Source organism: Helobdella robusta (assembly GCF_000326865.2).
Source record: "Helobdella robusta unplaced genomic scaffold HELROscaffold_26, whole genome shotgun sequence".
In the NCBI taxonomy this organism is placed as follows: Eukaryota; Metazoa; Annelida; class Clitellata; order Rhynchobdellida; family Glossiphoniidae; genus Helobdella; species Helobdella robusta.
This window is the reverse complement of record NW_008704349.1, coordinates 1,532,485-1,550,496: the sequence shown is the minus strand read 5'-3', so window position 1 is coordinate 1,550,496 and position 18,012 is coordinate 1,532,485. Positions and strand designations below refer to the sequence as shown.

Below are 18,012 nucleotides of genomic sequence, written 5' to 3'. Positions count from 1 at the left end.
ATACACACACAAAATCATTTATAAATTGCAAAAACGTTTTGAATGCATCATGTTAAGATATCTTTACATGTAAGTAAGAGAAGAGAGAGAGAGAGAGAGAGAGAGAGAGAGAGAGAGAAAGAGAGAGAGAGTAAAAAGTTAGAGGATAACACTAGGCAGTGTCAAATGAAAATGACATTTGAACTTATTTATCCTAATCTAGAAGGTTGAAAATTAGTTTTACCAATAAATTTAGTTTTAAAATATAAACAACTGAAATGCTCAAACAAAAATGGATTTCTGAATGAATGAATGAATGAATGGATGAACGAATGAACGAGTGAACGAACGAACGCATCAATAAAATGCCAATAATTATAGCACTAAGAGACAATAAACGAATTAATATAACTAAAAAATTACATTATAAATAAAAAACTTTAATTTTTTTTATGCTAACACGTTAAGATGTTAACTCAAGTACTTCCTTTCTTGATTGTTCATTCTTCTATTTATTAATTTGTTTATTTATTTTTATTTTATTTTAAAAGTATTTTATTACCTCAGAATATTGAAAGACACGTTCTGTGCTTGCCTCGCTCTAATCTAAATAATCTATACAATCACACATACACCTAACTGCTATTGTAACCATTTTAAATATACAACAACAACAACAGCAAAAATAACAACAACCAAAATAGTAATAAAAACAATAACAACACTAATAATAATAACAACAACAGTGATAATAACAATAATAATAACAACAATAATAACAAACAACAACTGCCTTACAAACCTAGCTATCTTAAAAAACACATATTGTCAACCAACAGTATACAGACTTGTATTTAATACATGCATATATGAACTATAACAAATTATACATAAATTGATATATACTATATATAAAGAGAAGGAAAGAGAGAGAGATAGAGAGAGAGAGGGGGGAGAGAGTATTTTCATAAACAAATATATCGTAAACTAAGTAAATGATACTACATTACATGTTGTCGTGTCGTTGTGGTGCGAATTTGCATTTGCGAAAAAATAAGTTTTACTATCTCTCTCTCTCTCTTTCTTTCTCTTATTTTCTCCTTTTTAATATCATCTTTTCTTTTGTCATCTTAATTTTTTGTCAAAGCATAGGTAAGAAAAAAAAAGCAATGATCGTAACCTATCTGTCTCTCAGTGCGTGTGTATGTATGTTTGTTTGTTTGTATGTATGTATGTCTGTATGTCTGTATGTTATGTATGCATATCTGTGTGTATGTATGTCTTTTAGGTATTATCTTGTATATATGTATATGGCAATAACATAATATTAAAGTTCTGTTTTGTGTTTATTTACATTTTTATATGTAAACAATAACAAAGACACATTGTAGAGAAAGTTTTATTTAAAATATACAAATATGTGTGTATCTGTATTTTTGTCTTTGTTTGTTTGTGCATCTGTCTGTCTGTGTTCTTACCTTCATACGTATGTCCTTAAAATGTTTTGCCAATGAAAAATTCAGAACAGAGGTCGAACCAATATTCATTCTCTATATGTTTGTATATATGCATGCTTGTCCGTCTGTCTATATGTATGTATGTATGTATGTATGTATGTATGTATGTATGTATGTATGTATGTATGTATATATACACGTGTATGTGTGCATATATGTATGTATATATGTATGCATATATGTTAGTTTGTGTATACGCATGTATGTTTGTTTGTATGCATATGCGTGTGCATGTTGATTAGCGTTGCGGTATTGTGATTTAATTCAATGCAAATAGCCGAAAGAATGTTAGAAAAACATTACATAACAACCTTCCCATTCTGGCTTGCAAAATCACACGTACACAAAATTAAGCAAACTCTCTCTCTCTCTTTATTCCTTCCTTTCTCTCTCTAACTTTTTCTCGTTCTTCCTGTTACGTTAATTTATGTTGAATTTTTGAAAAACTCCAAAAGCATTTTAGAGTCGTGTTTCTTGATGACCCCTTGTAACCCATCCAACTTGTCCTTGACCGAACGACCTTTGAACTTGAACCACGATTGGTAGAGGTGAGTGATCATAGCTGTTGTTGAGGTGGAATGGAAAAAAGTTTTTTTTTGAGTCGATGGTGGCGATGAAGACGATGATGATGGTGATGATAAAGATGATGATGATAATAATGATGATGACGTTGATAAAAAAATTGATGACGTCATAACTGACATTGATGATGTCACAATAATGATGTTGATGATATCTTGACAGATTATAATAGTTAAGATGGTGATATGAAAAGATAATGATGTCAAAAGCTATATCACATCATCATAATTATCACCACAATCATCTCTAGCTCAATCATCACCATCATCATCGTTCAAATCATCTTCAGGGCCAAATTTACAAGTGTAGAGGCGGCCCGAGGCAACGAAGAAAGCCCCCATGAATATTTGGGAAGGGTCTTAATTTGATTAACTTGTAGCGTCGAAAAGCCAATAATTTGCTTGTAACAAATGTCAGTGTAAATTTTTCCGTTATTATACGTGAAACCTATTAACGTTTATGTGGGAGGCCCTTTTGTAACGGCCCCGAAAAGCAGTCGCGCTCGCACCCTTTAAATCCGGCCCTGATCGTCTCCATGGTTACCGTAATATCTTTCAAGTTGTTTATGCTTTTGTTTGTGCAGTGCGGTCAAGAGGTCTGCCTCGATGAGGACTTGCTTGAAATCGCCTGTCAAACAATCGATACTGCCCTCTTGCGTCTCTATTTCCTAACAACAATAACAATACAAATTATATCTTAATATTATTGTTATTATTATTGTTACTATTGTTTTTGTTGTCTTAATATTATTATAAATGAATATTATTATAAATAAATATTATTATAAATAAAAGATGTGGTAATGGTAATTGTTATGCCAATTTTGAAGCAGATATGGTTTATGTTAATATACCGATATAATGATAGTGTCTTATAATTTATTCATTTTTCCTTTCGTTCGTCCGTCTATTCATTTACTCCATCATTTATCCCTGAACTTTCACCTTGAACTTTCACCTCGAACTGACCTTGAGACCTTCGATTAGTTGAACCTTCTGGGCGGCCAGTATCAATTCATCCATCTTTGGGATGATTGATTTCAATGTGTTTATAACAGTTTCGTCATTTATATCTAGGGGGGTTGTTTTGTTATTTGATCATTTAAATGTTCGTTTGTTTGCACCTTGTTTATTCATTCATTCATTTTTTCGTTCATTCATTTCTCAGTTCATTCATTTAGTCATTCATTCGTTCGTTCATTCATCAATCCATCCATTCATTCATTCATTCTACCGAAGGAAATATCCAGTTTAATTCCGGATTTCGTGGCCTCCTTAAAAATGAGATCCTTGAAGATATTCATGGTCGACAGATTGTCTGACGTGCATTCTATCATCCCGTCTCTGGTTTGGAATGATTGATGATTGACTGATTGAATGAATGAATGGCGAAATAAATGAACGTATAGATGAATGAATTGGTTATTAAATTGATTGATAATTTATCACACGAATAAATAAACAAATACGTCATCAATTTCCAACCTATAGGAGCAGTTAAAAACTGTCCCCAAGCATGACGAAACGAAACCGTAACTGGCCTTCTCGTCTGCCGGAACTTTTTCTGGAATTCCCCAAAAGCACAAATTAACCCAAGAGTGAATATCAGACAAGGACACGTTCCCTTGCATGGTCAAACGATTCATTGGCCTGCTGGTTTATTTTATTTTTATTATGATCATAATTTAGCTAAGTTAAAAATGAACGAACGAACGAATAAATGCATGATTGATTGGTTGAATAGATGAAAGAAGAATGAATGGATGGATGAATGAATGTTTGTATGAACGAATGAGTGTATGTATGAAGTGATAATAATTCATTCATTCATTAATAAATCATATAGTATTATAAACAAAGCTCTATATAAATAACACATTATGATCGCTACCACCACCATCATCATCATCACACCTACCTTTCACCATTACTCTCACTATCAATATCTCTACTCCTCTTTTTTTTATTGCTATCTCTAAAATGCATGCACAACGGTTTAATCGCCAACTGCTTAACTTGACACAGTTTCGGTTTCATCAGGGGCACGACGTACGCCCTCAAATGACCTTGGTGACCTTCGACTGGTATGACCTAATTATAGAAAAGTCGTGACTCAATTATGGGAAGATCATGACCCAATTATGAAAAGGTCATGACCCAATTATGGCAAAGAAAATAATATATTTATACTAATGGTACTTTTAATTCGAGTTTCGTTGTGTTAGCCTGGCACCTGTATGTAGCCAATAGGAAGTTTTCCTCCTAAAATAATTAAAAAGTAATAATAATTATATTAACTATAATTTTTATTATAATAAAAGTATAATAATTATGATAATTATTACGTAATTATCTTTAATGTTATTACCTCATTTGAGCACGGAGTGAAACTAACGATGGAAGAATTTTTGTCCATGTCAATTACGTCTATTGGAACGTCACACTGATATTGAGGTCAGATGATTGGAAGGATGGATGAATGAATGAATTATAATTAATTAATTTAAATTAGTTAATTGAGTTATTAATTAATTATAGGAGGAAAAAAGAAATAAAATATATGAGTAAACGAATGATTAAAAGAAACTTGATCGAGGTAATTATACGGCAATAATAAAAGAATGTTTAATAAACGTGCAAGCAACATCAATGAAAAATATCTATTTATCCATCCATCCATCCATCCATCCATCCATCCATCCATCCATCCATCCAACCTGTAACATGATATATTCAATAGGGACGACAGTTTCCAAATTCAGCCCGTACACGCCTTCGTCAGGATTGAGATGAAACTGCAACTTGACCTCGATCTCTTGACCTTGAGAAACTAGATCGGGTTTTTGAGAGTTGCTCTGGTACTTTTCTTTCTCTATTTCCACCTGCCTCTCTAGGTTTTCGATTTCTTTTCTTTGAGTGATTGATAAAAAGACATTTAAAAAAAGAAAAAAAGTGTGTGTGTATGTGTGTGTGTGTGTGAGAAAATCTCAATATGGCTACCTTAATATTTCCATTTTAATGTCGTGTTCGCCAGAATCTTTGTTGAGTGCATGGCTGGATGGCTCTGTCGTCAGACCTACGACCCAACCTATGAATGAATGAATGAATGAATTAATTAATTAATGAACGAACGATCAAACACTCAAATTATTAGCGAATGAACGAAATAAAAACAAATAAATAAACAAACATTTACACAAACAAAAACATAAAAAATTAACAAAAAACCACAGAAAAATAAAAATATATCGAGGAAACTTAAACCAGAAAAAGTTAGACAGAGTATTTCGGCATGGTCTGCATTGTTAAACCTCCCACATCCGATGCTTCTGAGGCTTTCATTCAGAGACTTGAAACACAACACAGCAAACATTTTTCATTTTCAAATTAATTTTTTGCTAAAAGAACCGACTAACAAATGGCGCATTTTGAAGAAATTTTATAAATTAATTTGTCTAATTTTCAAAGTGTGTAACATTGAATCAAGCTTCGATTGATTACCTATCCAAATTTAACAAAACAAACACTAAATTAATCATCATCAACAACTTAGTCATCATCAACAACATCATCATCACCATCAACAACAACAACAACTCGGACAGACAAACAAACAACTCACAAATGACCCCTTGTGTACTGGCTTGTCCATCTCATCATCGGACAACCCGTAAACCTCCACCAGACCACCATTATCATAACCAATAATTAGGTCACCAAAGGCGCCGGAAGTATGATTGGTTTCTAGGTCAAAGGTCAATAATCCTATGACCTTTTTTGTGAGGCTGGCGGGACTAGAGAGTTCCCAAAGAACAGACTGGCAGATGGGAGTTATCAGGGATAGTCCGAATTTTCCATCGTCTGTTCCGTAGAGCACAAGTTCGCCGTTTGGACCTGGTTGTTGTTGGATAGACGGATGGGTAAGTGAATGAGTGAATGGATGAAAAATGAATTAATAAAAAAGTGATTCAATGAATGATTGAATGAATGAAGGGATAGCCAGTTAAGCATCACCAACATGCAAAGACAGAAATGTAAAAATCTATCGGTGCTATGAACTAGAATAACTTAGCGGATGGATGGATGAACGAACTAATGGATGAATAAATGAATGAATAAATAAATGAATAAAAAGATAGATGGATGGATAGATGGACGGAGGGACAGTTGAACGACACATCTAACCTCCATTGTTATGATACATATTCAAAACAACGGGAATCCCTGAAACGTTAAGTTCGCCTACCATATCTGATCCCTAAATGAATGAATGAAGAAAGGAATGAATGAATGAATGGATAGATGAATGAATAAATGAATGAACAAATGAAAGAATTAATGAATGAATGAGTCGGTAAAGAAATGACGAAGAAGGGACAAAAAAATAACCAAAAGGTGATTTATTAAAAAACCGTATAAAGCGCTGATATAAATTAACCAACAAATAAATGAAAAAACTATCAAGAAAAACATGAACTTTCACATAAGCGAACAGACAAGATGAGCAAAGAAGCAGATGAACAAACGAACGAACAAACAAGCAAACGAACGAACGAACAAAAAATATAAACATCTCAACCAACGCTTAAAACTTTCAAAGTCTTGTCAGAGCAGGCTAAAACCGGAAAAACCTTCCCGCTATACTTCAATGGCGGTAAAGAAATGACGTCATTGATCTTGTCGGGACATAGATAAAAGTGAACTTCCACGCAATTATTAAAATGTCTCAACGTGTACTCGCCTGCTAATAACAAATCTGCTGCCTCTACGTGCCTGTAAAATAACAAAATCGCACAAGCAATTCGTTGTAATCAGTACATTTTTTGTAATTATTATTAATTAATATTCAATTAAACCGGCAATTAATATGAATTAAATTTAAATAATATTTTAATTTATAAAAAAAAAATTATCGCACATGCTCTTAACAGGCTCCGACATATCCGAATCGAGGTTCATAAACTGTTTGCCCTTTTTCGTGAACCCCATAACCTTACCAGCTACGGTGGCCACGAAAACGACATTTTTTTCTTGCCCTAACTTGCCTCCTAACTCAAGACACGTGACTGGACAGTTAACGTTTGTCCGGAAGATTGCCTTTTAGTGTTACGTGTTTAATTTTGAATTCATGTTTTGGATTTTATTTAAATAAGTATATGAATTATTTTCTAAATCGTGACAATTTATTTCACAATTGAATAACAATTTATTCCTGAATATTATGCATATGAAAGAATAATTAGGTACAATACTTAGTTACCAAATAGTGAGTTACTAAGGAGGGTGTATTTTACTAAATGACGTTTTTACTAACATTATTTTGACGGTTTTTAACCGTTGATATTTGTAGAACTCCACCATCGTCTGTCGTCACGATCTGAAAGAAAAAAATTTTTTTTTTAGTTAGTTGTTTAATAATCAAGGATTAATTATTTTATTTACAATATTATCATAGTTGAAATGTGGTGATATTCAACAAGTGACACAAGGACTTCACGAATGTTGTTCATTGTTGACCGCGATCTCTTTTCCCTGCAATCTTTCTAGCAGGTGTTAGATTTTCCATTCTTTCCTTCCGCCTTCAGTGTGATGTGACCAAAAAACTTTAACTGCCCCCATCGGATTATCTGTAGTAATTTCCTCTTTTCATAACCGGACTGTTTTAATATATCCTCATTCGAAGTATGAGAGGTCCAACTAACATTCATAGTTCTTCTCAAAAACCACATCTCAGTAGCGTTAATCCTTTTTTTTATTTTTTATTATTTTTTTTATTGTCCAGTACTCAGAGCCGTACTTTGTACAGGAAAAATGTAACATCCTAACAACAGATTTAATTTTGTTGATATTCTGATTTTACTGTTGGTGAGGATGTTTTTCATTATAGAATATGCATCTTCCGCCGTAGCTATCCTTCTTTTGATATCTACATCACATTTACAGCCTGAGCTATCAGACTTCCGAGGTAATTGAAGCTGTCAACTGTTTCACTTGTTTACCATTAATGATTATGGAGCAGATCGGGACGGTTTTGCTTTTACTGATAACCATCCACAATTTCCAAACACACTTGCAAGTTGTGGATTTCTTTGCGTTTGAACGCAGTTACTGCAACACAAAAGTCAAACACTTTCATCACTGAGCTGCCAAACTTTTAAAAGCAAAATAAAAACAAAAATTATATAATTTGAAATAACTTTGTTTAGTTGCTCGTTCGAGTTTGACGGGAGAACTTTCATACAGTTTTTAAATGACAGACCAACCTTTGATGGATGAATGGTTAGATAGATAGATAAAAAGCTAGATGAATGAATTAATTAAAGGATAAATAGATAGATAATAAAATTCAATTTTCAATTTTGATAATAAATTATGAATCAAAATAATATTATTAAATTAAATAAATTAAAAAAAATTAAAAGTGACAACCTGAAAATAATCAATCCGATTTAACTTAAAATAATCCATTAAAACAACGGGATATTTAATTTATTTCATTTAATTAATTATTAATTCCCAATTAATTAATTTTAATTCTGCGATTAATGAGAGGTAAAATAATGATTTCGAAGCAAGAGTATAGCGAACAGATGACCGTGTTTACACACAAATCACCATGGCAACTAGTGTAAAAGTGAAATCTGCTTTAAAGAAATTGATATTTTTTGCAGACATCACACACATATATACACACACACACACACAACCACAAACAAAAACACACACACATACACACACAAACAAACTCACTTTGCTTTATTAAAATGCAACCACAAAGAAACTAAAAAAATACCAATTTTCACATTTTATTGGTTATAATTAGAGACGTGTAAATCTGACATTAACAATACGAAATATATTTTATTAACTTGATTAATCTTTGTTAGGATTAGGCTTGTAAAAAATTATAACTTTATTTATCTAAATTCCGAATCCAATTTATTATCACTTTTATTTAAGTCTATTTTATTAGAGGTATTTTTGAATTCCTCTGTCAGTTCGGTCGTAAAGTGATTTTATTATAAGATTTAATAAGGTTAATCGATTTACTAGGTTAATAGATGGTTATAACATGGCTAACAACAAAGTTATAATTCTAAAGTTTCAAAGTTACAAGCCTAATCCTAACAATGATTAATAAAGTTAACTTTGTGTTGCTATTCTTGACTATATATACGTTTGACCTGAGACCCTATTTAGCGTCAGTGTCCAGCAGTTTTGTCTACTAGTGCAATTTGGATTCGGAATTTAGAACATTATTGCCAACATTTTTTGATTGTATATAAATATGCTTGACCTGAGACGCTTTTGAATCAGAGGTTTTCAATTTTATCTAAATTAGTTAGCACCGTTATAGCCGAAATTAATAACATTATCGAGATCTTTAGTATTGCAGGTCAATAGCATCAACATCACCAACACATCAATAGCGCAACAACGACAACAACAACAAATCATCAAAAATGGATTCCGAAAACAGAAACAGACGCCATAATCAACGTCCCACACATCCAGACCAGTTGGATGCTTATCACGCACGCTATTGGGAGCAACGCGTTTCAAATCGTCAGCAGCAACAGCAGCAGCAACTGCCTCATCAACTTCGCCAGCAGCAACAACGTCATCAGTTTCGTGACTACGAAGATAACCACGAACTTAGTTATCATTATCAACATCAACAACTACATCGTCGTCCTGATTATCGTCCCTACAGGCAAAACGAATATGACGACAATCGCGGGGAAACTCTTCAGCAACTTCGTCATCAACTTCGTCAACTTAATGACTACCATTCTTACCGTAACCAACAAGGGAAACGTAGAAGACAATATGATTTTTATGACAGATGGGAGCTAAAGCGACAAAGATATCAGGATGACCAAGACTGGCACCATCATGATCATCAGTACATATATGAACAGCTGAAGAATGTTGATACGATGATGCTATGCTTTGCTTGTCATATGGTAATAGTTGATTTACTTTTGATTGTGTGTGTGTATGTGTGTCTTTGTATGCAAGCGTGTGTGTAGCATATATCTATCTAACATTTTTCCAATTTTTCACCCTACAGATCATCAGCAGAAACGATCCGCACATTCTTTCCCGAGATAATTCCTTCCACGTGGATCATTTCAGATGCAATTACTGTCACGTGAGTCTAACCAAAGTCAATTACGTCATCATACAAAGTAGGAATGGGCTAAGTTCCGATAAAACTTGCTGCGAAGATTGCTTCGGTACGAGACAGTCGGAGCAACGAGTAAGTAAAAAACTGAAAGTTGACGAGGCTTTGATGTCATCATATGATAACCAACAACAACAAATGTATGTTGGAGGTGCGAACAATTATGGACATGATGATGACGAAAATAAAGATAACATTATCAACAACATCATCAACGACAGCATCAACAAAAACATCAACAATATCAATAACAACATCATCAACAACAACAATGAAGATGACGATAATGATATGGATGTATCATATGAACATGACATTGACGACAATGTTAATGATGATATTACTGATGTGGAATCACCATTACAAACGACGGAGAGGGCTCTTAAAGAGTATATATCGATTTTGAAAAGATCATCTTCACCATTAGAAGCCAAAGTACCATCAGCTGCTGCAGCTGCGAAAATGACAGCAAAACCATCACCACCATGGTTTTCATCATCTTCCTCCTCATCAAGACCTCTGGCGTCATTGTCGTTTCTACCACCACTGCCACCAGTGACGCCAAGTTCAGCGTTGAGAAGGGAGGCAGCCAAGAGGAGAGTTGATAGAAGAAAGATGCTAACGAATGAAAAACTTGAATATGTCTCCTCTAAAACATCATCAGCTGCCCAAAACCAGCAATCATCATCTCCATTGCCGTCATCATCATCATCCTCATTAGCAACATCACCAATCGAACTACTAGCAGAATCCTTATCAACATCTTTAACGATATCTCAAGCAAACCCATCATCAAATCCCTCAACAGCGCTAACTCCAGTAAAAGAAAACTCGACCAGTCTCATCAACCTTACAAGAACCCCAACTACAAAAACGCTCTTGAAGCAGCAACAGCAGCTGGAGAAACTCTCCGAATTGCAAAGAACGCGCGAAACAGAACTGTCGGTGCTGATATTTTTTAGTCACCGGAGCAGCGCTAAATCAAAAAAGACTTTTGAAAATTATCAAGCTCGAAGAAGGCTATACGAGGAACAGTTGAAAGAATACAGGAAGCAAAAAAGACTTTACGAAGAATACCAACAAAAGAAGGCTCAGGAAGAGCAAAGGAAGAAAGAGGAAAAGGAAAGAGAGATGGAAATAATGAGACTGTCTGCTAGAGCCTTGCGAGATTTCCTGAAGAGTGTACGCGAGAATAGAAAGAACGATGATGAAACCTCCAAATGATTCTCTCTCTTTTTCTCGCGCTCTCTTTCTATTTTACTAATGTTTTCTTACAAGTCATTATCCATGCTCTTTCATTATTGTCTTAATTTGCAATTCTGACATTTTGAACTTTAGATTCTCGGCTTGTAGGATTATCGTAAAGAATATGAATGTCTTTATCCAAACAATTTAACTATAGATTGTTCATTAGGATACATAAATTTTTAACATTCCAATTGATTGTCTGATTTATTCTAAGCTTTTAATTTGTGCTATTTATATAATTTCATTATTTTCATGATTATTATTATTATTTATGTATTCTTCTAAATTTTTTTTATTCATTTAAATTAAAAAATAAATGAAACTTGAATTAGAAAAAAATATGAGTTTATATGTACGTACGTAACAAATACAAATCTTTGAAAGAAGTAAAATGAAGAGGAAGAGATGAAAGAGAATGATGAAGACGAGGACGACGATGATGGTGGTGACGATGAAAAAGAGATAATGATGAAAAGAGAGAGTGATGTAGATGACTAACCGCTTGTCTGAGCGTCTTAAAAGGTCATTTAATATAATTAATTCTACCTGGAATGGACATGCAACCATAATGACCAATGGTAAGATAGTGATCATGATGATAGAAGAGGACTAATTAAAAAGAAGTGACAGACAAACAGACAGACAGACAGATAGATAGATAAATAGAGAGAGAAAGTGAGAAAAAGAGAGATGAAAAAATGTGGCAATAATTATGATGATTGGTGACGATGAGTGTGAAGAAGATGACGACGACACGGAAATAAATTGAATAAAATATTCGTGTTTAAGACTAAATAATATAAAAAATTGAAAACTCTATATAGTGAATTGATATAAAATAGAATAATGTAAAAAAAATTAACATGTTAAGAATGTTAGTACAATATCAATTGAAGTTCGTTAAATATCGAGTACCGGTTGTAAAACGACAATTTTTCATAAGTTTAAGTTCATTTTAGATGCATTTGAATATGCCAAAATTAAAAAATAAAGTTGTTAAAAAAATTACTACCACTACTAATACTACTACTACTACTGCTGCTAGTAATTATTAATAAAAGTAACAATGAAGCAAAAGATGATTAGAAAATTGAATTAAATATCTATATTTTGGATGTGTCCAATCGTTAATTCACCCTTTCTCTTTTTTTTATGTTTTTAATCATTCATTCGTTCGTTCGTTCGTTCGTTCATTCATTCATTCATTCATTTATTCATTCATTCATTCATTCATTCATTCATTCATTCATTCATTCATTCATTCATTCATTCATTCATTCATCCATCCATCCATCCATCATTCATTCATCCATCTATTCATTCACTCAAACGATCCATCCATCCATCAATCCCCCCTATCTACTTGCAGGTTCGGCGACAAGCATGGCCTCGAGGCAGTCGTCATTCTCAAAGACTTTAGCGCTTGTGTCAGCACCACTACCACTACTACTGCTACTACTACCGTTCTCCCCAGCTAGGCAGTTAGTATTGTCACTAATGTTTTCAATACAGTGAATTCTGCCATCGTCATCGTTGTCACCGCCTGTATTTTCCACTTTTAAATTAGATATACTGATTTTTTCAATGTTATCACTCAGTTTATTCATTTTTGAAGTATTTTTACTATCGCCGTTACAATCGTTGCTAGGAGTAGCATTCAGAGATTTAGCAATAGTAGAAGCATTCATAGTAGTAATGTGTACAATACCGTTATATTCATCATCATCATTATTGTTGTGGATTATAACTTGTTTGGGTTTAGTCGAATCAGCGAAAGTGTAAGCTGTATTAACATTGTTGGGAGTCTTATGAAGAATTTTATTATTATTAAGAATTGTTGGTTTTGTGGCATTGGTAAAATTTGATTCGTTTAGTGTTGTGTTATTACTACTAGCTGAATAAGAGTTGCCTGCCATCAGGATATCTTCACTGAACTTGGCGTGATTTTTGGGCTTTCTGCTTGATGCAATGGAATGATCGATACATTTAGTCGCGTTTGAATTTGTTGTTTTTGTCATGCTGTTGTGGCTGCTATCATCTGAAGCGATTTTGTTAGTAGTTGTGGTAACTGTAGTAGTAGTGCTAGCTGCAGTAAAAGATGTAGTGGTAGTGGCTGTGGTGGAAAATTTTGTAGTAGTAGTAGTCGCTGGGGTAGAAGGAGCAGTGGTAATGTTTGTGGCATTATGATTACTGGCCGAGATGTTGAGAATGTCGTTAGTGTGGCTAGCAGCAGAATTATCAGCGTCGTTATTCCTTGAAACATTAATTTTTAAGCTATCGGTTTTATTCTCGCTTGGATTTTTTCTCGAATTTTGGCTATTAATATTCTCAATGTTTGTCGTCAGAGCGTGTTTATTTTTTGGCAGGTTACTCTTCCCGCAGTAAGCGGAAAACGTGAAAGACCGAATTGGAAATATGGGCGAAAAAACTGCAGTCTTTGTCGGCGAATCAAGGCAGGTAGATGTACAATTAGCAACGGGAGCGCCGTAATTGTGATTAGCACTGATACTCTGGTTATATACATTGTTGTTGGATGATTTAGAGGTGTTTAAAACAGCTGAAAATGAACTGACTAGAGATTGTTTTTTAGCTCCGAAAATTGAAAACTCTTTGTTATTGGTGAAGGTCGACATTTCTCCACTGGATGCTCTTTTGGCCGCTGTGGTTGAGGTGGCTAGCGCGGCCGAAAGAGTTGACGTCGTCGGTGAAAGTGTGGCTGTTGTTGTTTTGTTGCTGTTGTTGTTGTTGGTGGTGGTAGTGTTCTCTTTACGAGATTTTTTTAATTTTAAGCTGCCTCGAACCCTCTGCAGAACTGAGATCCTTGACGCGTTAGTCGTGTCTTTCGGCGGTACTGTGAAGTATGGAGAGGTATCGAGTTGGCCGTCATCCACCTAATGAAATTATTTTGAAAATTTTTTCAAGAATTTAATTTTAAAATTAATAATTTGATTTTAATAATAATGGTCCCTTCAAGAAAATTAAACCTTTTTGAACAATCACATAGAGAAATATTGTAACAATAAGAGAAAGACATGATAGAACCACACTGAAGATTGAAGGAAAAAAGTTATACAGTAAGTATTGGGTACATACAGGCGTTATGCATGTATGCACTACGCGCGTACTTTAAGTCACGAAGTGCTGGGTTCGTGTAATTTAACCATCTCCAAGTTATTTAGTACGTATGAATATATCTGAATAAAAAGCCACCTATGTGTTTTTGTGTGAATGTATGTTGGTGGTGTATGTGTATATTTGTGTGTGTGTGTATGTGTGCGTGCGTGTGTGTGTGAGTAAATAAATGTAAGCCTTCTTGCAGTAAGAGACAAACAAAATTAAAGAAACAAGTCCCAAAATACCAAATGCGAGAAAAATAACCAACATTTACTTACAGTCAAATGATTATATATATATATATATATAAATATAATGGTTTTATATTATATATATATATATATAATATACATACACATAAATATATCTACATATACATGAATATCTAAATATATCTATATATCTAGATAGATCTATATATCTATATATCTACATATATCTCGGATGCCATTTGAGCACATGGAAAATAAGCAAGTCAACAGCTCATTTCACTAATTGAACAACACGTATCTAGAAAAACTGAAAGACACATATACATATATATATATTTTTACAATATTCTATAAATTCTACCGAATTCTATCGAGAATTAGAAGTTAAAAAGAAGGTAGTTCAAGACTTGTCGAATTTCGGTAGAATTTATAGAATATTGTAAAAATTATGGTCTATTACCAACATATATATATATATATATATATATATATATATATATATATATATATATATATAATGTACACATATATATATAAATATATATACATATATATATATATATAATGTACACATATATATATAAATATATATACATATATATATATATATATATATACATACATACAATGTGGAGTGTGTAAATATACGTATGTAAATATACTTATACCCACTAACTACACACACACACGCACGCACACACACACATGTATACATATATACGTATATATATATATATATATGTATATATAAATAATATATATATATATACATATGTGTGTGTAGGGGATGGACAAGAGTCAACAAATGGAACGACTGTCGGAAAATTAATTAATCAATACACAATGCGTTATATTAATCATGGCGATCACCATCACCATCGTCATCATCATCGTCATCATCATCAGGATTATTGTAATTACTATCAGGATCGCCATTGTTTTCATCATCCTCGTCATCTCTACTTTAGTCTGTCTCAAGTTATGTTGTAATTATTTTTTTTATCATCACCATCATCATCACCATCATCATCATCGTCATCATCATCATCACCATTTACGTCTTTAGCATCATTGACGTCATAATCATCGTCGTCATCGTCATCGTCATCATTGCTGCCCTTATTATTTTCATTAAAACCTGTTTTCGCTATTGCTGTTTTTATTACTATTTTTATTCTTCTTCTTCTTCTTCTTTTTCTTATTATTCTTATTATTATTGCTTTTTTATTATAATAACTATTCTTATTGATATTATTTTCTTATCACTACAGTTGTGATCATCATCTTGACGGTAGCTGTCTTCTTCAGCATTGATCCATGTGTCATAAATAATGATAAATATTAATGTTGTATATTTTTTCTCCTACCTAACCTATGTATGTGTGTGTGATCGTGATTGTGTGTATGAGCGTGTGTGTGCATGTGTGTGTGTGCATGTGTGTGTGTGCATGTGTTCGTGTGTGTGTGTGCACGCGCGCGTGTGTGTATGCTTGTTATAAATTTATCCGCTGCTTACATTAAAAAAACATATTTTTTCCTTATTTTTTAAAATCAAATTACTTCACTACTTACTTATAATCTTATCAATAAACTATTAACACATACACACACACACAAGCACACACACACACACGCACACACACACACACACAACACATACACGCACACTCAAAGTTAACAACAAAAACCTGTCCGACAGGCAACTTCTCTTTGAGATTTAAATAGACTTTGGCACTGCATTCAGGCATATCTTGGACGGGCAGAATGGCGTGAAATTGGGCATAGTCAATTTTGTATTGGCCATTTTCTTTCTGGTAGGTTAGGAGGGGTGCCAGACAGTGCCCCCACAGAATTTCTGAAGGGAGGTATGAGGTGCGCACCTGGGCCGTCATGCCTGTTGATTCTACTACACCTGAATTGAATTATAAAATTAAATTATGAATCATTTGCGAAAATAAGTTTATTTTTAAATTTAAACTCTAAACTAAATCAAAAACTTCGAAATTGAAACTAACAAAGAAAACCACAATCCTCATTTTAAAATCACTCACTCACATTAATTAATTTTTCCGATTCGCACACACACACACACCTACCAGTGCACCAATTCAATCATATCATCCATACCTTCCATGATTACGATGATTTCAAATTTTTCCTGCAACAATTGGGAGGCGGACAACTCCCACAAGGGACTGGAGGGATCGATCTTGTGTACCACAACCACGGGCCAGACCATGAAGACGAAGGCATCTCCGGCCGATGTTTCAGTCTTCACGTCCAGAGGAAACTGACATAACGGAATGCATTCGCCTTCCCGAGTAACTCTATAGTGATTGATTGAGTAGGTGAATTAATGAATTGATGGGTGGATAAATGAATGAATGTATGAATGGGTAGATGGATGGGTGAATGCATGAATGCGGAATGAATCAGAAAGAAATAAAATTATTAATTATCCAATCAGTCAGTTCTTTTTATTTCATTCAATTTCAATAACTAGAGAACTGCTAACCGATCGATTTATGGCATCAAACGGCAGGCCACTCAATAAAACACCCACTAAAAAACTCTAGCTCGTAACAACTCTCAATCAAACCCAACGACTCTATACTACACGACTTACATACAGCATGGTGCGTAAAGTTCTTTTCCCAACAAGAATACAAACAGATAAAAGCCAAAACAAAACAAAACTTACATTAACAGAGAACGAAACAAATAGCGAAGCAGCGATAAAACCAACCGATCCTTGACAAGTAGGGCCCTTATGGAAGTCCCGACAAAATGTGACCTCCTCATATCCCCCACACGGAACAGCAGACAGTACACCCCATCCCTTTTCGTGATGACTGCCTTCCTGCTAAACATAATCGTATGGGCTCTTTTCTTGGGTTGAGAAAGTTTTACGAAGATCAGTCCGGTCATTAGGGACTGGACAAAAACGCCCAGACATGATTGGACCATTAAGAGAATGATGGCCTGTGGGCATGTTGGCTCCACTACCCTATAACCGTATCCTAGAGGTTAAAGTTCATTTATTTTACATCTGGCTTCACTTATGTTGATGATTAATTTAGGTTGAGATGGTTAATTTTGGTTGAGATAATTAATTTTGGTTGAGATAATTAATTTAGGTTGAGATGATTTATAATTGTAGAGAATGAATGTTA

General features: G+C 33.8%; 3 protein-coding genes across 3 annotated transcripts in view; 1 reads left to right on the top strand and 2 right to left on the bottom strand.

The window, feature by feature from the left end:
- Positions 1 to 1,921: 1,921 nt before the first annotated feature.
- Positions 1,922 to 7,174, bottom strand: HELRODRAFT_80019 (hypothetical protein; the record flags this gene model as incomplete). Its single annotated transcript, XM_009020021.1, has 15 exons — positions 1,922 to 2,058; positions 2,622 to 2,745; positions 3,047 to 3,150; positions 3,312 to 3,421; positions 3,563 to 3,730; positions 3,996 to 4,168; positions 4,277 to 4,339; positions 4,446 to 4,520; positions 4,795 to 4,987; positions 5,078 to 5,165; positions 5,342 to 5,426; positions 5,700 to 5,971; positions 6,263 to 6,335; positions 6,661 to 6,850; positions 6,996 to 7,174. Coding segments are annotated over 15 exons (2,034 nt in total), but the record flags the coding sequence as incomplete, so codon positions are not given.
- A 2,366-nt stretch (positions 7,175 to 9,540) lies between these two features.
- Positions 9,541 to 11,489, top strand: HELRODRAFT_173412 (hypothetical protein; the record flags this gene model as incomplete). The annotated part of the gene is made up of 2 exons (XM_009020020.1): positions 9,541 to 10,044; positions 10,152 to 11,489. The coding sequence occupies 2 exons, from the start codon at positions 9,541 to 9,543 to the stop codon at positions 11,487 to 11,489; spliced, it is 1,842 nt and encodes a 613-aa protein (XP_009018268.1).
- A 4,933-nt stretch (positions 11,490 to 16,422) lies between these two features.
- The window catches only part of HELRODRAFT_79786 (hypothetical protein), a gene marked incomplete at both ends in the record, with an annotated part of 2,492 nt that continues 902 nt past the window's right edge, over positions 16,423 to 18,012 (bottom strand). Inside the window, 3 exons of the mRNA XM_009020019.1 lie at positions 16,423 to 16,751; positions 16,967 to 17,166; positions 17,586 to 17,859. Coding sequence (XP_009018267.1) covers positions 16,423 to 16,751; positions 16,967 to 17,166; positions 17,586 to 17,859 — 803 coding nt within the window. The remainder of the gene's footprint in view (positions 16,752 to 16,966; positions 17,167 to 17,585; positions 17,860 to 18,012) is intronic.